The sequence below is a fragment of the Pelodiscus sinensis genome, chromosome 4 (genome assembly GCF_049634645.1).
Source record: "Pelodiscus sinensis isolate JC-2024 chromosome 4, ASM4963464v1, whole genome shotgun sequence".
Classification (NCBI taxonomy): Eukaryota; Metazoa; Chordata; order Testudines; family Trionychidae; genus Pelodiscus; species Pelodiscus sinensis.
The window spans coordinates 15157783-15176591 of record NC_134714.1 but is presented as its reverse complement, the minus strand read 5'-3'; the positions used below and the strand labels follow the sequence as shown (position 1 = coordinate 15176591).

The 18809-nt window shown below is 39.5% G+C and overlaps 1 protein-coding gene across 5 annotated transcripts in view; it reads left to right on the top strand.

Moving 5' to 3' along the window:
- The window catches only part of PPP2R5E (protein phosphatase 2 regulatory subunit B'epsilon), a 231084-nt gene that overhangs the window by 20513 nt on the left and 191762 nt on the right, over positions 1-18809 (top strand). The window contains exons 2-3 of one of the 5 annotated variants that reach the window (XM_075926382.1): positions 7503-7592; positions 9785-17687. The exons of the other annotated variants lie outside the window; for them this stretch is intronic. Coding sequence (XP_075782497.1) covers positions 7503-7592; positions 9785-10336 — 642 coding nt within the window. The 3' untranslated portion in view covers positions 10337-17687. Of the gene's footprint in view, positions 1-7502; positions 7593-9784; positions 17688-18809 lie in introns of those variants that run through there. 5 annotated transcript variants of the gene reach the window in all.

Genomic DNA, 18809 nt, shown 5'->3' with positions numbered 1-18809 from the left:
CAGAGAAATTGATATAGTTCTTTAGCAATATAGGTCTCGTGATCAACTGAAATGAATTTATTCCCATGCCTACTTAGAGGTGAAAGGTTGGACTCAGAGTTATCGAAAGTGTACTTTCCTCAAGTGAAGTTTTATTATACAATGAAACTTCATTTCAGAGCTTTGTGGTGAGCTACAAACATGCATGAGAATTTATCTCCCTTTACTAGATCACATGATAGCATTTCCTTAGAATCTTGAACATTGTGTCTTATCTCCCTCCTCTTCAGAGTGCTGATATTAGTTTAACAATCAAGTGCTGCATGAATTGCTGGTAGAAGTACCAAGAGGACTGTCATCGCCTTTGTTTTGGTGGACAGATCTTCTTCATATCTGTCAAGGTGTAGTAATCCACCCATCTGCCCTGCCCCCTCAGGTTCATTGTGACAGACATGTCCAAACAATATTGAGATTCACAGGTGGACAACCTGCAGATATAGGCTGTATGAGGATGCAATTAGATCTGTTTGTCTAGTTTGCAAGACTTTCCTACCCCTGGTTTGGTGGACCTTTGTTCATGTCCTAATAGGCAATCCAACAGTGTTTCACTATGTGAACTGCAAGGAGAAAGGGCAGCATCTGACCCACTGTGAGGGAAAGTGGTTCTTTTGTTGGCATGATGTATATTTTTTCATTGAATTAACCTGATATCTCTTCATTTGCTGGATATTCAGAACAATTTGGCAAATTGTCTCAGCAAAAGAGGCTTCGTCATCCATGAGTGGGGTTTGAAAGGCTTGGTCTGTAACAATTATTAATCTGGGTGGTGTAGATACACCCTTCCTTGCTGCCACCTAGGTCATGCCTGTTGACCACTGGACCTCCTAAGCCTCAAGCCAATCTGAAAGTATAATGTGCAGAATTGATGGACTCTAATAAAATCTAAAAAGTCTGTTACCGCTACAGACATGCCAACATACAGTAAAATGTCAGAGTTGTTAACACCTTGAGAATGGAGGTTGTTCATAACATTTGTTTCAGAGTTATACTGATTCTTTTTAAAATTTGCAGCTGAACATTGACTTAATAGCTTTGCAAGGCTATGCAGTAAAAATGCTGCTTTCCCTTTATTTTTAGTAGTTTATATTTAAAACAATACTGTGCTGTATTTGTGTGTGCGTGTGTGTGCGTGTGTGTGTGTGTGTGTGTGCACGCGCACACGGGAGCAATTTCTGCTGCTGCCCGGTTGCATACTTCCTGTTTCAAATAAGGTGTATGGTTTACTGGTTAGTTCATAACTCTAGTGTTCACAAATCTGAGGTTTGCTGTTGCTTATTTTTAAAAACAATGCTGTCTCTAAAGTTAAGTCTTTAAAAAAAAAATCAACCCTGCTCTATGAAGCACTGTCTTATGCTCACGGATCTGTTGTGTGGTCAGCCAAATCTGCTGACTCTGCTACTGTTTCAGTTGCAACATTTTAAACTGTTAATATGTGATCTTGGAACTTTCACTTCCCCAGAAAAATTTAGAGAGGTGGAAATCAGCAATGTAAACAGTTAACCAGTTACCCGGTAAGCATTGCCTTAGCAACATGCTTACTGGGGTAATCACTTAATGGTCATCCAGCCTGACCTAAGCAGCCCCCCACCTGTGGTGTGCCGCATGCAGGGGTTGCTCCAGCAGCCATTTGCCTGTTCTGTGATGCAATCAGCCAGTTAATTGCTTGAACGTTTTTAAACGGGGGTTTACATTCCTAGTGGACATGTTTCTGAAAAAACGTTAACACAAACAAAAAATGTTTTCTGAGCAATCTTGACCTCTCTGAGCCAAATAAATACGGAACCACATATTTTAAGTCACTTTTCAGGAAAGAAGCATGCTATTTCCATTGTAAAATGTTTTTATGCCTCTGCCTTGCATAGTAAGTGGCTGTTGGGATGGAAAAAAAAGTTTGATTCCGTTTCAGGGACAAAATGTCAGTCTATTTTAACAAAATAAGCAATAAGTATTGATGCTTTAGCTGATAAACTGTCTTTTTGCAGATAGATTTTGGAAGATGAGTGATTTTTCTCTACCCTGGAGAAGAGACCCAAGTAATTAAAAACTCAGTCTAAACCTTTAGTCTGTACATGATGGGCTGTGTTCTGGTTCTTTAGAAAATAGTTTTCCTTCTGTCATTACGTTCCATCATCAGAAAGTATTGTATGATCAGACAAAAGATTCTAGCAAGGATTGCTTGTAAAAATATAGATAGTATTAATTACATGGTTATATTATGGTAGTGTTAGTGGCAAGGTGGATCAGGGTTCCATTGTGCTACTCACAGCATGAACATGCAGAAAATCACCAACTTTGTGGTCTAACTCAGCAATAGGCATCTTTGGCCAGTGAGTGGGACACATGTACCCCCCCCTTCATCTCAGTGAGCTGCAAGATTGTCCTACCAAGCCTGTCTCCTATGATAGGGTAGTTTTGCTAACTGCACTTGTGTACCTAGAATTTGCGGAGTGTGCTGACTGAACCATACCAGTGCTTTGATGGATGCAGAGAGAGCACATGTCTCTACTCTCAAGAGCCTATATCCTTACTATGTTACAGTATTATAATTGTGTGTGTCTTCATAATGTTATAACTTTGTATGATGCTTAATTGATCAAAAAGATACACTCCTGCCCAGTAGTGCCTGTGCTGTGAATAGAATGACCACCCTGCACCTTTAAGCAGGAGATTTTTTTGGCTGGTCTGGCTGAGTGAAGGAGACAAGGCTTTATGGTTGGGAGGGCAGGGGGGAGAAGAAAAATGCTGGATGAGGGTCAAACTGGCCAGTGACTCATTAACTGCAAGTGCAGGTTTTGAAAAGGATAGTGCTGTGTTTGGAGCCTTCCTCTTTACACTGACCAAGGCTGAGGCAGGACCTACCATGGGCGGTGGATGAACACCTGACTTTGAGAAGCTAGCCCCCAGCCCTGCCCCTTCTGTATGAGGCCCTGCTCTTCTGCGCCCACTTGGCCCAGCCTCCATGAGGTGGCTGGCCTCGCCCAGTGCCTGCACCAACCCCTGTGGTCACTAGCATCTTCTCCAGGGTAGCACCCCTGGCCCTGGAGCACTAAGCAACGGTGCTGACCTCCAGCTAGCATGGCCCTACTGCTGAAGGTCCTCCCACCCCTTGCAGTGGCCTCAATGTGGGCAGGTGGCGTGATGCAGCAGCCCAGTGGTGGGAAGATGGGCAGTGTGGGTGGCATGACCTCTGGTAGCAAACTACCGTATATACTCGAGTATAAGCCGAGTTTTTCAGCACATTTTTTGTGCTAAATAATGCCCCCCTCGGCTTATACTCGAGTCAGCGTCTCGAGAACAGCGTCTCGGGCGGGCTCAGCGTGTCTCTGCCGCTGGCCGGGTCTAGCCGCGGAAGTCAGGGCGAGAAAGCCCCGTTCGTAAGCTGCTCCGGTGCCCCTGGTCTGCTGGAGACCGTCTCCAGCAGACCAGGGGCACCGGGCGGGTTCCCGCGCTTCTGAGGCTGCGGCTTCAGTCCGGGAGCCTGTGGTCTGCTGGGGACGGTCCCCAGCAGACCACAGGCACCCAGATTGAAGCGGCAGCAGCGGCGGTTCCCCGCGCCTCTGAGGCTTTGCTCTGGCAAAGCCTCAGAGGCGCGGGACCCCCCCGCGGCTGCGGCTTCAGTCCGGGAGCCTGTGGTCTGCTGGGGACGGTCCCCAGCAGACCACAGGCACCCGGATTGAAGCGGCAGCAGCGGCGGGGTCCCTCCCTCTGAGGCTTTGCCAGAGCAAAGCCTCAGAGGCTCTGCTCCCCGTGTCCCTGGTCTGCTGGGGAGGGGGGGGCGCAGCTAGTGTGCTCCCCCCCCCCCAGCAGACCAGGCTTTTGTTTTGGACTCTGGGGCAGAGCAGCTGGGGCGCTGCCGATTGGTCCTGCAGCGCCCGCTCTGGGCACTACTGGACCAACCCGGCAGCACCCCAGCTGCTCTGCCCCAGGTCCTGATTCAGCCGCTGCTGGTCAGTTTCAGCAGCGGCTGAATCAGGACGCCTGGGGCAGAGCAGATGGGGTGCTGCTAGGTTGGTCCAGTAGCACCCAGGAGCGGCGCTACTGGAGCAACCCAGCAGCACCCCAGCTGCTCTGCCCCAGGCGTCCCCAAGTCAGCTTCTGCTGAAACTGACCAGCGCTGACTACAGGAAGCCCCAGGCAGAGTTGCTCTGCCCCGGGCTTCCTGGAATCAGCTGCTGATCAGTTTCAGCAGCAGCTGACTTGGGGACGCCTGGGGTTCTTAAGTTGATTCTGTATGTAAGTCAGAACTGGCGGTCAGTTTCAGCAGCGGCTGAATCTGGACGCCAGTTCCGACTTACATACAGATTCTACTTAAGAACAAACCTACAGTCCCTATCTTGTACGTAACCCGGGGACTGCCTGTACTGTTTTATTAAAAATATTTAATCTGTCAAACTGCTGAATAGTTTCATATTAGTACAGTAACTTACGCCAGATTGTTAGTGCACTAAACACAAGAAAGACTGAATACTAGGACAATTGTCTGAAGAAATGTATTTAATACAACTGAATATTGGAAGGTACGTAGGAACAATTAAAGGGTTCTACTTTAAAAGAAATTACTGCCCTTCCCTGGTGGATTTGACTAAATGTTGTAGATAGAAATTCATTATACTCTTGGGTCTCGTTTATATACCAGTTGAATGACAATTGGTTTTGCCAGTATTTCACAATAAACTTTTAAAGAGAATTTATAATCCAGAGCATATTAAAAGTGCTCAGTTCAGTTCCTAAAACTTGTGAAAAGAAATGAAATGCCACATGTAGCTTTATAGGAACTTTTTAAAAAATGATATATTAAAAGGGTATAAAGCATTTCTAAGATTAAGTTGGAAGTATTTTACTTAAACTTTCATGTACTTGAATAGCTGCTGTAGATTGGCAATGATGCTACATTAGGTGCTATTTTTACTTGTTGTGGAAGAGGGCAGATTTACTATATTTTTCTTTCAACTTTTTCTACATACTGCATTTTGATGTTCGTAGAGCTGGGACTGCTTCTAAGTGAGTTAAATACATTCCAATATGCTTTCTTAAAAAACTACTCCATAATAGTTTGTCAGTGATGATGACAATGTCTATGCTGATAACCTCACACCAGCTGAAGCTCTGTTTGGACATACAGATGAGGAGGAGGAGAACTCCAGTTTTGAAGGATTTTAGCTCTTGTGTGTTAGCTTGGTTGCTGATTGAGCTAAGGTTGTTGTACTTTTAAAGTTACGGTATTTTTGATACCATATTGTTTTTGTTGACCCCCTTTTCCACTTACAGAGCTAGGTTATTGTTTTTCTTTGAAATAAATATTCATGTAATTTTATTGGTATCTATCTTCATTTTTTACATTTACCAGTAGCTGCCTCATTTCCTACCCTAGGCTTATACTCGAGTCAATACTTTTTCCCAGTTCTTTGTGGTAAAATTAGGTGCCTCGGCTTATATTCGGGTCGGCTTATACTCGAGTATATACGGTAAGTAGGAGGGGGCCTGGAGGTGAAGCATGAGTGAGGACTTTTCAAGCAGTTTTGGAAGGAAGAGCTTTTCCATGCCTATGATATCAGCTGTCCATGGAACCTACCTACTCTCCCTCGTAGGTGGTAAAATATCAGGTTTGCTCAGGTTAAAATATCAGGTTTGCTAAAATATCAGGTTTTAGGAGGGCTGGGAAGGAATTTTTCCCTTACTACCATATTGGCTTGACTGCAGTTGGGTTTTTTTCACCTTCCCCATGGCAGGTTTCAGGAAGGACTTTGTTCATGGATGGCATTGCATGCAGTAGGCCATATGTTGCAACTCATTTAAATGTAGTGTTGATGTGCAGGTACTACATAAGAAAGCTATACAGTGCCCAGATTAATAGTTTGGAAAAGGACTTAAAAAGAAGTGTTTATTAAATAAATGAATGAGGAGACAGACAGCTGAGGATTGCTGTGATTGCTACACCAAGGAGTCAACGCCCCATTCTTATAGCCCATCGTAACCTTCTATCAGGTGGGGTGGTGAATGGTAAAGTCTTGGCAATGGATTTGCTGCAGAGACCGGGGGCGAAGGGGAGAAGAGGGGAAGCTAGTGGAAGCCCCTCACTCAAGTTATGGTAGGGTCCCATCAGTGGATTTGGTGTAGGGATAGAGATGGTAAAGGCAGGGAAGCTGGTAAAAACCACCTAGGTAAGTATTGGCATTAATGTGGGGGTTACCTCCACTGTACTCTGTTATCTGCCTGGTAGTCCTAGACATCTAATAATACAGGCAGTCCCCGGGTTACGTACAAGATAGGGACTGTAGGTTTGTTCTTAAGTTGAATTTGTATGTAAGTCGGAACTGGTACATATTGTAGGGGAAACTCTAGCCAAACATTTCTCCAGAGCTCAGTTTTATTCTCCCACCTCACTTCCCTCAGTCCTTTTATTCTCAAGCTGAGGTGTCTGCTGAGAAAAGCTGCTCCGCGTCTCCCTGGTGTCTCCCTGGTCTGCTGGGGGGAAGGGGAGGGCCGCTAGCTTCGCGTCTCCCTGGTCTGCTGGGGGGAAGCAGCTAATGTGGGGTTGCCTCACCCTGTTTGTAAGTAGGGATCCGATGTAAGTCGGATCCATGTAACCCGGGGACTGCCTGTAAAGTTGTGGCCTGATTAAACCCATGTCAGTTGTCTTCTCTCCTTTTGGCGTAGCTAGACAATAGAAAAGTAGATTGAGAAATGGAATAGGAAAGCGAGACAAGGATTAAAATAAATTGTTCCATATAGTAAGGAAAACATATAATCTCTGACACTTAAGTAGAAACTGAGGGCAAAAGGAAAAATAGTAAATGGCAATAGTGTCTAAAGCCTTGATGCAGCAAAGCCCTTAAGCATATGTGTATCTTTAGAAATATTAAAGTGCTTAGAGTTAAGCATGGGATTTTTAGCCTTATTGACTTTTTTTAAGTTGCACTCATGCTTACATGATTTGCTATACCTGGATCTAGCTCATTAGTGAAAAATAAAACTGGGTTTCGAAGAGGGCTTTAAAAGGAGGGACTTGATTCTAAGCCTATTGGAATCAGTGGAAGCAAGTTTCTGGAAGATGTTGGGAGCCAGTGGAGGGAGTAGATTGAAGAAGAGGAAAAACAAACACACTCAATATGCTTAGAGAGAGAGGGAATGAGGGAAAGACTGTACTGATAAGAAAACAAGTGAGGCTTTCTTTATGGTAGGGAAAATAGTATGTAATGATTTTATGGCACCAGCTTGCTGGAACTCCTTTTTATGAAGATTTAATTAATCATGGAAGTAACTAGAAATCTTTTTAGCACCACTCCTCAGTCTTGGCTGTAGGTCTTGGGTAACTTTATTAGAACTGATCTGTGTACTGTTTAAAATGGTATTTGAAATATGAGGTCTGAGAGTGGTGTGGTTATTCATTGCTAAATCATTTTCATGGACTATATACTTATGGCTAAGATTCTAATACAATATTTTGTGTTTTTTTTTTCCAGTATCCCCTTGTGTATGGTCTGATTCTTGCAATCTGTTGGTGTTCTCTGGTGTGTTTTAGTCGAATTTACATGGGAATGCACTCAATTTTGGTAAGAGAAACACCACACATTAAATCCCTTACTTTACATAATGACAACACCATAAAACTGATTTCATATGCATTTCTAATATTCAGATTTTTAAACTGTAATGTCTTGTGCATTGTAGTAATTGAAAGGCGTTTTTCAGCATGTGTTGGTGTTATATGTTGATCCGGTATTCTGTTAAACAATTTTTTGTATTTAAATTTATCTTTATATAATTTATTAGAAAATAGGAAAACTAGATCTACAAAGATTTACCTACAGGTTGAATCTCTCTTGTCTGGGAAACTGTGGTCTGGCAACATCCGTGGTCTCAAGAAGACCACGGATGTTGCCGGACCAGAGAGCCCTGGGGCAGAGCAGGGCAGGGCAGTGGAGCTCTGGTGGCCCCAGGGTGGGGTAGTCTGGCAATCTGCCGACAGACTCTGGGGGGTCTTGAATGTGTCAGCAAAGGGGCTGACCTCTGGTCTGGCAAACTCCCTCCTTTTGGGACCGGTCACATCCAGAAGGTGCCGGATCAGGGAGGTCCAACCTGTAGAACCTTTATAAGTGTGCAGAAAAGGCAGTTGTCTAGAACCCTAGATGCTTTTGACATAGTGAAAGAGACAAAATTCCACTCTTCCTCTAATAGCTCATCCAGAGAAGGATAGAAGTACTTCAAGGCATGAAGACAGCTTTTTGTGCTCATTCAGCTTTCGCATGTCAACTTGACACTTTGCAAAAGCATAAGGTCAAATCTTTAGGGAAGAAGACGTTGATATGGCAACACTGGAATGAGAATGTATTTGGTCAGTAGTTTTGTGTTGCCTTGATATATAGAGCCCTGCAAATCTGCAGATATCCACTTATATCTGTCTGTGTTTGCAAATGTCAGTGTGGACATCCGCAGCTCAGTTTTGTGACTACAGATGTGGATACACATTTTGTATCCATGCACGGCTCTGTTGATATTTCTGAAAGCTATCTGAATGGTCAAAGGCAGTGTTCTCTCTAAGTTGGGCGGGTAGCACAGCTTCACAGGTGATTAATCAACCCCGCTCAGTCAGAGCCTCTGGGCTCCTTGTAAGGAGCTGACTGGCTTGGTGGGCTAATTAATCACTTGTGAAACTGTGTTGCTGGGCAGCTTAGAAGGAACACTTGTCAAAGGGCTTCTCCCTCCCAGTTCACTACTGCTTTTCTTCTTGCTAAAGTGAAGTTATAATCTTGTTTCTGTGACATGTCTTTGTATAGATTAGACTAATACTGCGCTGCCTCTGCCTTTCTGTTAACAGTAATGTAGCATGATGATGGCTTTATAAGCCCAAAAAAGACAAACCTTGATGGTGTAACCCTTTTCAAACACAACTTTGGTAATTCACAAACATGGTAAACAAATTATGGAACACATCTGGCAGGTCAAGATGTTTCCTAGTCATGATATATCGAAGATTACCCAAGTAGGGCAGTCTCCTTTTTAAAAAGCATTAACAAAATACTTTATGGAATTTTTTAACAAATAAAGCATATTCTGCAAAGGAAAACAATATCCGGGGCACAGCAGAATTATTTGAATAATAAATTAGTATTCAAACAGATGGATTTTTCCGAACATATGTTACATCTGTGTATTTCTACGTATTGTGAAGAGCAGAGTTATCAATACTTTGTTGGAAACCCAGTGTGTATTTACTATGGAATTCTGTTGTAGGCCTAGTGACCATTAATAATATCTGTGACACAATCTGCTAGATGTTCTAAAGTTACTCCTCCTCTCCCCTGCATTTATCCCATTCCTACCTGGCATTCTTTCACAGTGGGTTTTACCTTTGTCTCGTTCTGACAAGTGCAGATACCAGAACTTTAGATGGGGCTGAAGACTACTTTTATGAAAACCAGTCCCAGAAAGCACATTTGCTGAAACGTAGGCTCTTTGCTCCTTTTCTAATGCAGTGTACAAATACAATTCCTTTCCCTACAATTAGAACAAAATTATGTATTGTGAAAGATTAAATGTAAGAAAAATGAGATTTCAAATGTGGAAACCTCTCTACTTAGAAAGCAACTAATCTATTATCCTTGCTAATGTAAATTACAATCTTAAATGCATACTATCTTAAATTACAATCTTAAATAGTTATTTCAAAGTTGGATATGAAAAATCTTAGTAAAAATAAAGTATGTCATACTAAATGATTGTATCTCTTATCTTCCCTCAACAGGATGTTATTGCTGGATTTCTATATGCTATTCTCATCTTGGTTGTCTTCCATCCAGCTGTGGACTTGATTGATAACTTCAATTTAACTTACAAGCATGCACCACTAATTATCATCAGTCTTCATTTAGTTTTGGGGGTTTTCTCTTTCACTCTTGACACCTGGAGCACATCACGAGGAGATACAGCTCAGATTCTGGGTAGTGGTGCTGGTGTTGCTTGTGGATCTCATTTTAATTACATGTTTGGTCTAATGCAAGATCCTTCCCCAAATGCATTACCTTTAATTCCTCCCTCCATCACTGTGACTTTATTTGGAAAAGCCATATTGCGGTTATTGATTGGAGTAATAGTACTGTTGTTAACAAGAATAGTAATGAAGAAAATCACTGTTCCACTAGCCTGTAAAATATTCGGTATACCATGTAATGATATACGACAAGCAAGGCAGCGCATGGAGGTTGAACTTCCCTATCGTTATATTACATATGGAATGGTTGGGTTTTCTCTCATGGTTTTGGTTCCTTCCCTGTTTCTTTTTATTGGTCTTTCTTGAGGTAGACATATTCACTTGGTGGGATGAAGGGAGGTAATAGCCTAATATAAGAAAAGGTGCTTTAGCAGGGACTTTAACAGCAATACATGACATGCAGTGCATTTAAAGGGAATTGCACATCTTACATATGGGATTATGCTAAAACCCAAGAATTTCTCTACTGAGAAATGCTATAACTCTATAAATGCCATGTCTGTTCTTATTGCTGTAATGGTGGTTGTGTACACATGCAGTAAATATGTTGTATACATGTACACTTATGGAATGAAACATACATAACACTGTACCTGTATACTTTGACATACTGACAAAGGTGTGTCTGAAAACTGATCAGAAATTTCCATTTGTGTTGAGTTTAAGTCATTTCATAATAACTTATGAGTTACTTAACAACAGACAGCTATAATGGAACAGCTTATGTGTTTCCTTTGTTCTTCCCCAATGTTAGTTGTTTAATATAGATGGCATTTCTAAGGGACCAAAATTGCAGTGAGATCAGTTGTAAAAACTGAAGTTTTTTGCTTCAGTCCCTTCTACAAAATAAAATGTCTAGGTTGACATTGGTTTTAGGTATAAAGAAAATTGTTAGATTCAGGTACTGTATTTTATGGCTTAATAATTGTGCCTTTCTGTTGCTAACTTAAGAAATGCCATATACTGTGATGTAAAAATATGGCAGCTAATTTTAGTTAAGTCATACTTAATTAGGCAGATATTTTTAAATATAGGGGTGCACAGATTAGAATGGTTAATTTTATAACTATATATAGCTCACAATTTAACCTATATTTAAAATTATATAAATGGAATGAGCTGAACCAGTGAATCACTAGGCTCAATAGGTTGTGAATGGACAATAATTCCCTTTTGTAGGTATTTTTATGTGCATTGTCAATTACAGGTAGAGGATATATTTTTCTGCAAATTGTCTTAATCGTTTATATTCTGGACAGGTATGTCCAATAGTAAGAAATAAATTAGGAATAACAATGCACAACCTAGCTATAAATGGCCTCATTTTGTTTTCTCATTCCAAACTAACTTTAAGTTTAAAAGGGCCACTATTTTTAGAGGAGGATTTAAAAGATCCACTTAGCTTAACTTCAGAAAAGAAATTATGCACTAATTGCATATATGTTCAAGATGTCTTACCATTTTTACCTATATCTAGACAAAATATATAAAAGTCAAAAGGTTAAATTTCATTGTGATCATTCTGTAATAGATTAAGGGTGCGTCTAGACTGGCCGCTTGACTTTGCGCAAAAGCACTGACTTTGTAATGTACAAAATCAGTGCTTTCTGCGCAAATACTTTCACACTCCCGCTCGGGGAAAAAGCCCTCTTGCGCAAGAATACTTGCGCAAAAGGGCCAGTGTAGACAGGCAAGAACTGTTTTGCGCAAAAAAGCCCTGATGGCTAAAATGGAGATCGGGGCTTTCTTGAACGAAATCATGTCTAGACTGGCCACGGATGCTTTTGCGCAAAAACACTTTTTGCGCAAAAGCATCCGTGCCAATCTAGAAGCACTTTTGCGGAAATACTTTTAACGGAAAAACTTTTCCATTAAAAGTATTTCCGCAAAATCATGCCAGTCTAGACGCAGCCTAGGTGTTTGAAGCAAAGACAACAGCATTATGAATGCATAAACTGTGCATAAATGGCTGTTTTCAGTTACTTTTAATGGTGATGCACTTTTCAGCTTTATAGCACCCTTTTTTCTGCTTAGTAAGATGCAATCCTTGGAATATCTAATTTTACATAAATGATTTGAATTTCATTTTGTTCATATGATTGTTTAGGTTCATATATTGCCTCACTAATATGTCAGGAGTTGCTGTTGCAATATTGCAATATTCTGACAAGACATAACTTGTGTATCTATATTACTGTAAAATCGTGAGTATAATGCGCCATCCCCCCTCCAGTTTTTAAGGGTTAAAACCGGGGTGCGCATTATACATAGGAGGTAACTAGTAAAATCTTTACCTCACCCTCCCCGCCAGGCTCCCCGACAAGGCGCGGTGTGTGGGCAGTTGGGCAGCTGCCTCCCCGGCAGGCGCAGGCTCAGCTGCCCTGCCCGCTGGCTCCTCACCTTGTCTGGGAGCCTGGCTGACCTCACATCTGCCGCAGGGGCCCCCTCGCCAGCTGAGCTTGCAGCTGCTGCAGGGGCACCCTGCTCAGCTGCTGGCGCGCCAAGCTGAGCTCGCACTTGCCGCAGGGGCCCTCTGGCCAGCTGCCGGTCTCAGGCGCGAGCTCAGCTGGCCAAGGTGGCCCCTGCAGTGCTGCGCACGCTTTTCCCTGGAGCCTGCGGGTGGGAGCGGCCCCTTCCTTCCTCTGTCTGTCTGTCTATCTAAAATATGGTAAAATCATGTGTATAATGGGGGTGTGCGTTATAGATAAGAGCTCAGTTTGTTCCAGAATTCTGACATTTAAAAGGTAAGTGCGCATTATACATAGGTGCGCATTATACTCGCGTTTTTACGGTATATGTTCAGAAGAACCTTAACTTGATTAAAAGCTTTCTATTCTAGCTTAGCTAATTGCTTTATCTTATGGTTTTGTAGAGAATAATTTGGAAGCAGAACTTTTTGCTTTGGAGATATGAGCTCCAAACTGTTAATTATTTTATTTATATAAACAAAACTTAGTAAAGGCACTGACTGACTTCCTGTTTCTTACTACCAGTCAGTAGATTGTATGGTACGCTGATATCTGAAGTTGTGAAAATTGAACTTTTCAGATGCGCATTTAGAATGCACTTTTGGTAATGAATGTATTCCATCTAGTTCAGTATGTTATACCACTAACTGTTGTCATAGTTGGAAAAGGTTTTAGCTTTTTTTTAAAAAAAAAAAAACCTTGCTTAGTTTGTTTCAGTACTTATTTGTGTATTTATGATGTTCTATTCTTTTACTTCTGATTTGGGCTTAATGTGCAGTAGAGGTTAAATTCCATTTCCAAGATATTGGGAGAGGGGGTATTTTGTACTGGGAATAGTTGTGGATTTTTATTTAGAAGCTTGGAGCAAATAACTAGAGAAAATATATAAAAAGGCCTTCTCCTAAAAGTCCTCACCAGATAATTTGTAGCTCATGTAATATTAAATTGCCCCTGATAGAAGTAGAAATAATATTTGTAGAATTGTTTCCTTTTCTTGAAATAGCCTGGCTTTACTCTTTTAGTGACGCATGTTTAAATAGTAGTACAGCAGGGCAGTTTCAAGTAAAAATTTGCACTTGTGATATATAGGAACTTGAAATTCAAAGCATGGGATTATTCTTAAGGCTGAGTCTATAGTTGCACTGCACTGTCTTACCAGGAATGCAAAATAAATCTGTGTTGCTGAGAGAGCCCACTGTGTAGTAGATATAAAATCAAATGTAGTCATGGCTTCAAGACAACTAGGAAAAATTGCACTATACCTTGTTCTTCTGTTACTCTGTATATTTTTTATATTTGGTGCATTGCTTTTGGTAGTTCTAAAATGTCATTTTCCATGCACACTGTAGTTTATTGTACAGGAAAAATGTGCATCCAAATGTCAATTTTTATAGCACTTTTGTCACCCTGTCCCTACATTATTGCTGCTTACTCAAGTTTACACGAAAATTAAATATTAAAACTTTTCTTCCATGTTTTATAAGGGCCTCAGATCATTGGGTAGCATAACAAAAGATGCCATGCAATACAGAGAGCAGTATGGGGAAGGGAAAAGAGGCAGAAATGCAAACATTTAGCAAAACGGAACTTTAAAAAAGTTCAGATGTACATTTGATTGGAAGTCTAATTTTGTTTTGTCATTATATATTTTCTAAATGATTCTTCCAAATCTGTAATAACAGTAGGCAAAAGATATAACTTGAAATTTTTGTTGGCCTACACAGATATTCTGTCCCTTTTATTGATGGAGTTGAACATGAAAAAAAAAGGCTTATAGTTGGAATATCAGCTTGTACCAAAATAAAATAATTTATAAATAACATGTGCTTTAAAATAGTGGTGGTTAGCAGTCTTTTCAGAGTGAGAATACACTTGAAATAATTTGAGAAACTTTCATGGAATAGTTTAAGAACTTTATTATTCAAATTAAACTGTGCTACAGAACAATTTTGGATATTTTTTCAACTTTTAGGAATATACTATTTCTTTTAAAGAGGTAGGTTTACATCCATTGCTAAAAGATAATAGAATATTACATGTGAGGTTTTTTGGTATTATTTGCAGTTTAAATATAACAGAAAATAATATTAATAAAAGTCCTGATTTTAGCAAAGAATTTTCCACAAGGCCAAAGAGGCTCTAAAATACTGACTTGTATGTCTGCCTTAAGTATGGAAGCAAGATAATATTTTTGTCTGGCCAGGCCCTTAATAAGATAAATATATGTATTACACGCTGCCTGTAAAAAATGTACCCAGTCTATTACTGTTAAGTTTACACTATAACTGTCACTTTCGCTTCCAAAACTTACATTTGTGTTGAGCTAGTTTGTTTTATGCAGTCATGTACAAGGCTCTTAAGCCTTTGATCACATTTGCCTTATAACTTGCAAATAACCTTTAGAAAAGTATTTCAAAGGCAAATTGACAAACCAAAAGTAACTTTTCCTTGGTTTTAGCTATAGCTAAAAGCTAGAAAGATATATTTAAAAAAAAATCACATCTCTAAATGTGTACTTACTTTTAACCACAACAGTGTTAATTGTCTACATGTTAAAAGTTGTCATTTTTTTTCTTTTTTGCTGTTATATTTTAATTGTTGCTTCTGTATTTTTGTTACTTCCTGGTTTTATGCTCAGAAGGGATCCTACACTCTTTGTAAGCAAATGCAAACATTCAATTACCTATGTAAAAAATTTGTATTTTGAACTTGTAAATATTTAAGGGCTGTTAGTGGCTCACGTTATGAAGAACAAGCCATGCATGCTATAAGTAAATTCATCATGCTGAAAGTGGTTTATCTCAGTATTTGCTTTCTAAATATGAAAGAGAGGCAAGATGTTGTTGCAAATATTTTAAGGTATTAGTAGTTAATATATGAGAGGATATAGATGCCTAGTTCTCATGAATTTTGTTGAGAGTTCTAATCCAAGTCCATATATACTGTGCTGAAAATGTACCTTTAAGGGCTTGACCCGGCTATTCATCACTGTGCCTGTGGAGTAGCTAACCTTTTAAGATACAAATGTTAACATTATTTTTGAAAACTGAGTGATTTCTTTTTATAGAACAGGGGTGGGGAACCTTTTTGATTTTTATGTGGAGAACTCAAATTGGGGGCCGCACACAAGTGAGGAAAAAAATACCCATGCTCACTGACATGACCTCCAGGTCCCCAACTGTGGAGAAAAAAATTCCATACATTCCCCTTGCACACCAGAGCTTAGGGGGTATAGCCAAGTAGATTTTGTGCGCTCCAGCCCTGCAGTGGGGCAGCGGGGATATTGGAGCACCAGCGTCCAGCTCCCCAGGCCTGAAGTTTCCCACCGTTGTTATAGAAAAACATATAGGACTCAGGCCATTTTTACAGCTGTCTTTCTATTTTAAGGTTTTCATTATCTGGAATTAGTACTATGTTTGCAAAAGGGATTAAAGCATTTCCCTTTGTATTACAATTATGATGGACAAGTTCCCAGAATAAAATATAAAGCAAGAGAATTAATATACAGGGAAATTTTGAGTCTATGCATTCTATTCAGTCCATTTAATGGTAGACTGTGTTTGCATTGTGAACTTCATTGGAATATTTTAAAAGTGACTGTGAAGCAATTGAAAGAACATTCCTGCCAAGAAGCCTCCTTGAGTGATTTGTATTACTACTTTATTCAGAAACAGCTGACAAAATGTTAGTTACTGCCTTCTTGCATAAATAGCCGATCCTGTTCAGAATTTACTTATTTCAGATAATATGTATTGCTTACCTTTATGTAATACTTCCTTCTGAATCAAAAGGAGGAAAAACACCTTAACTTGGAAGCTAAAGTCAGATTAGGCAAAGTAGAACTTAGTACTGGCGAAATGCTGTCTTTACATTGCAAATATGACATACTAGAGCCAATTCCAAATTGGAAATTATTTCGGAAATTATTTGCAGCTGCAGATGAATGAAGACTGTTTTAAAAATCATACAATAATAATGGTTATATGATATAAACTTGGCACTTTAGTTAGCCCACCAATATGTTATCAAAGTAACACTGAAGAATGTACAACATATACTGGCATTTGAAAACTTTTCTTCGGTACTTTCTTTTGCTCTGGAAATAAACCAAGTGTGAGTGGGAGAAACCACCAAAAAATTGATGGCAAATTTGTGTTTAAAATGTATAGCCTAATTGTTACCTCTTGCAAGGTCCATAAAGAACAAAATATATTTAAACATTAAATGGGAATGTTTACTTTAAAGCTTTTAATTAAAAATAAGGACTTAAGTTATAGGGTTTTAGTAGTATTTGATCTTCAATTGTTATGCTTTCTTTTCTTTTCTTTTCTTTTCTTTTCTTTTCTTTTCTTTTCTTTTCTTTTCTTTTCTTTTCTTTTCTTTTCTTTTCTTTTCTTTTCTTTTCTTTTCTTTTCTTTTCTTTTCTTTTCTTTTTGAAAGTCTAATGAATATCAAGATTAGTATTACTGAAATAGACAGGAAGTTTCATGAGTTAATTCAAATCACCTCAACAGAGTAGAACTGAAATTAGGAATAATCAGGAACAGGTAATTGAAATAACAGAAATGCCTAAGCCGAAACAAAGATCTATCTCCCTTGAAGAAAAAACAACCGAACAGAAATACCTAAAAACTTAGAATTAAACTTAAAAATTTAGAACCAAAGTTTAGTGTACAGGACTGTGGTGTCAGAATTTGGCCTATGCTTGAGTTTATGGGATCTCTGATATACTGCTGCTGAAACAGGAATTTCACAGAGTAACATAGGAGTGTAATCTGTTATGATTTCACCCATTAATGTTTTTATGTTCATGGATGAAAGCAAATATTCAATATAAATATTTTTTAAACTTTCATTTTGCGAAGCTGCCAGCAAACTCTTTAAGTACAATGTATGTTTTTAAGCTATTGCCAGCCTTTCAAAATCTTGGAGAACGCTAAAAAAGCTTGCTAGCACAAACCCTGAATTATTTGCAAGATCGTATAATAGTTACTGTATGATAGTGTACAACCTGACATTTAAAGATAAAAAGAACTGTTCAGGTATTACTTATATTATGAATAATACTTCTGCACTCTTTGTACACTCTCCACAGTTGTCAGAATAAATATTTAAACTTTATCAGAAAACAGAAACAATATCTGTAATTACATCTGCAATGACTGGATAATAAACTACTGTTGGATTCATGTTTGGACATTTGTGCTTCCTGGGTTAAAAGAAGCATGTGGCTGGATACCTAATATAAGGGTAAATTCTTGGTTTGAGAGCGCCTACATGCATTTAGCTCTTCATGTAGTAAAAACCATTAGGATGACATTAACGTGAGGCATTTTCACATTACATTTTCCAGGTACAGCAGGAGGCTGTTGAAACCACATTGGCAAGGTTTTTGCTGTCTGCTGCAGTAATGTGGAATATTTAAGTCAGTGTTTCATATCCTCAATGAGAAACCAAATCATTAATCAAATTAGATAAATTATTTTATTTCTGAGAACTTTCGGACATATCATCATTAGCATTTCTCTATCCCTCACCTTTTTTCACAAGCAAAAGACAGGATTATGCAGCACTTTAAAGACTAACAAAATGGTTTATTAGGTGATGAGCTTTCGTGGGCCAGACCCACTTCCTCAGATCAAATTGTGGAAGAAAATTCGCATGACCATATATACCAAAAGGATACAATTTTTTAAAAAAAGTGAACACATATAAAATAGACAAATCAGATTTTAGAATAGAGGGGGGATGAGGTGGGGAGGTTAATGTCTATGAGATAATGATGATAGAAGTGATAATTGGGGAAACTATCTTTGTAATGGGTAAGATAAATAGCATCTTTAAGGCCCATCTGTAAAGTGTCAAATTTAAGCATGAATGACAGTTCAGAGGCTTCTCTTTGAATTCTTATGTTAAAATCTCTTTGAAGCAGGATGCAGGTAGTCAGGTCATTGAGACAATGCCCATTCTGGTTGAAATGGTAAGAAACTTGTTTTTTCTTTGTGAAACTGTCTGTTTGTTGTGCATTGATTTTTTTGGTGAAGTGTCTTGAGAAGTTTGTCCAATATACGTAGCAGAAGGACACTGTTGGCACATGATGGCATAAATTATATTTCTGGATGAGCAGGAATATGTGTTCTTGATCTTATAACTGAAATGGTTAGGTCCAATAATGTTGTCAGCAGAGTAAATATGTGGACAAAGCTGGCAACGGGGTTTGTTGCAAGGGAAAGTTCCAGGGTTGGTATTGGTGTGGTATGTCCTGTGGTTGTTGGTAAGAATCATCCTGAAGTTAGTTGGTTGTCTTTAGG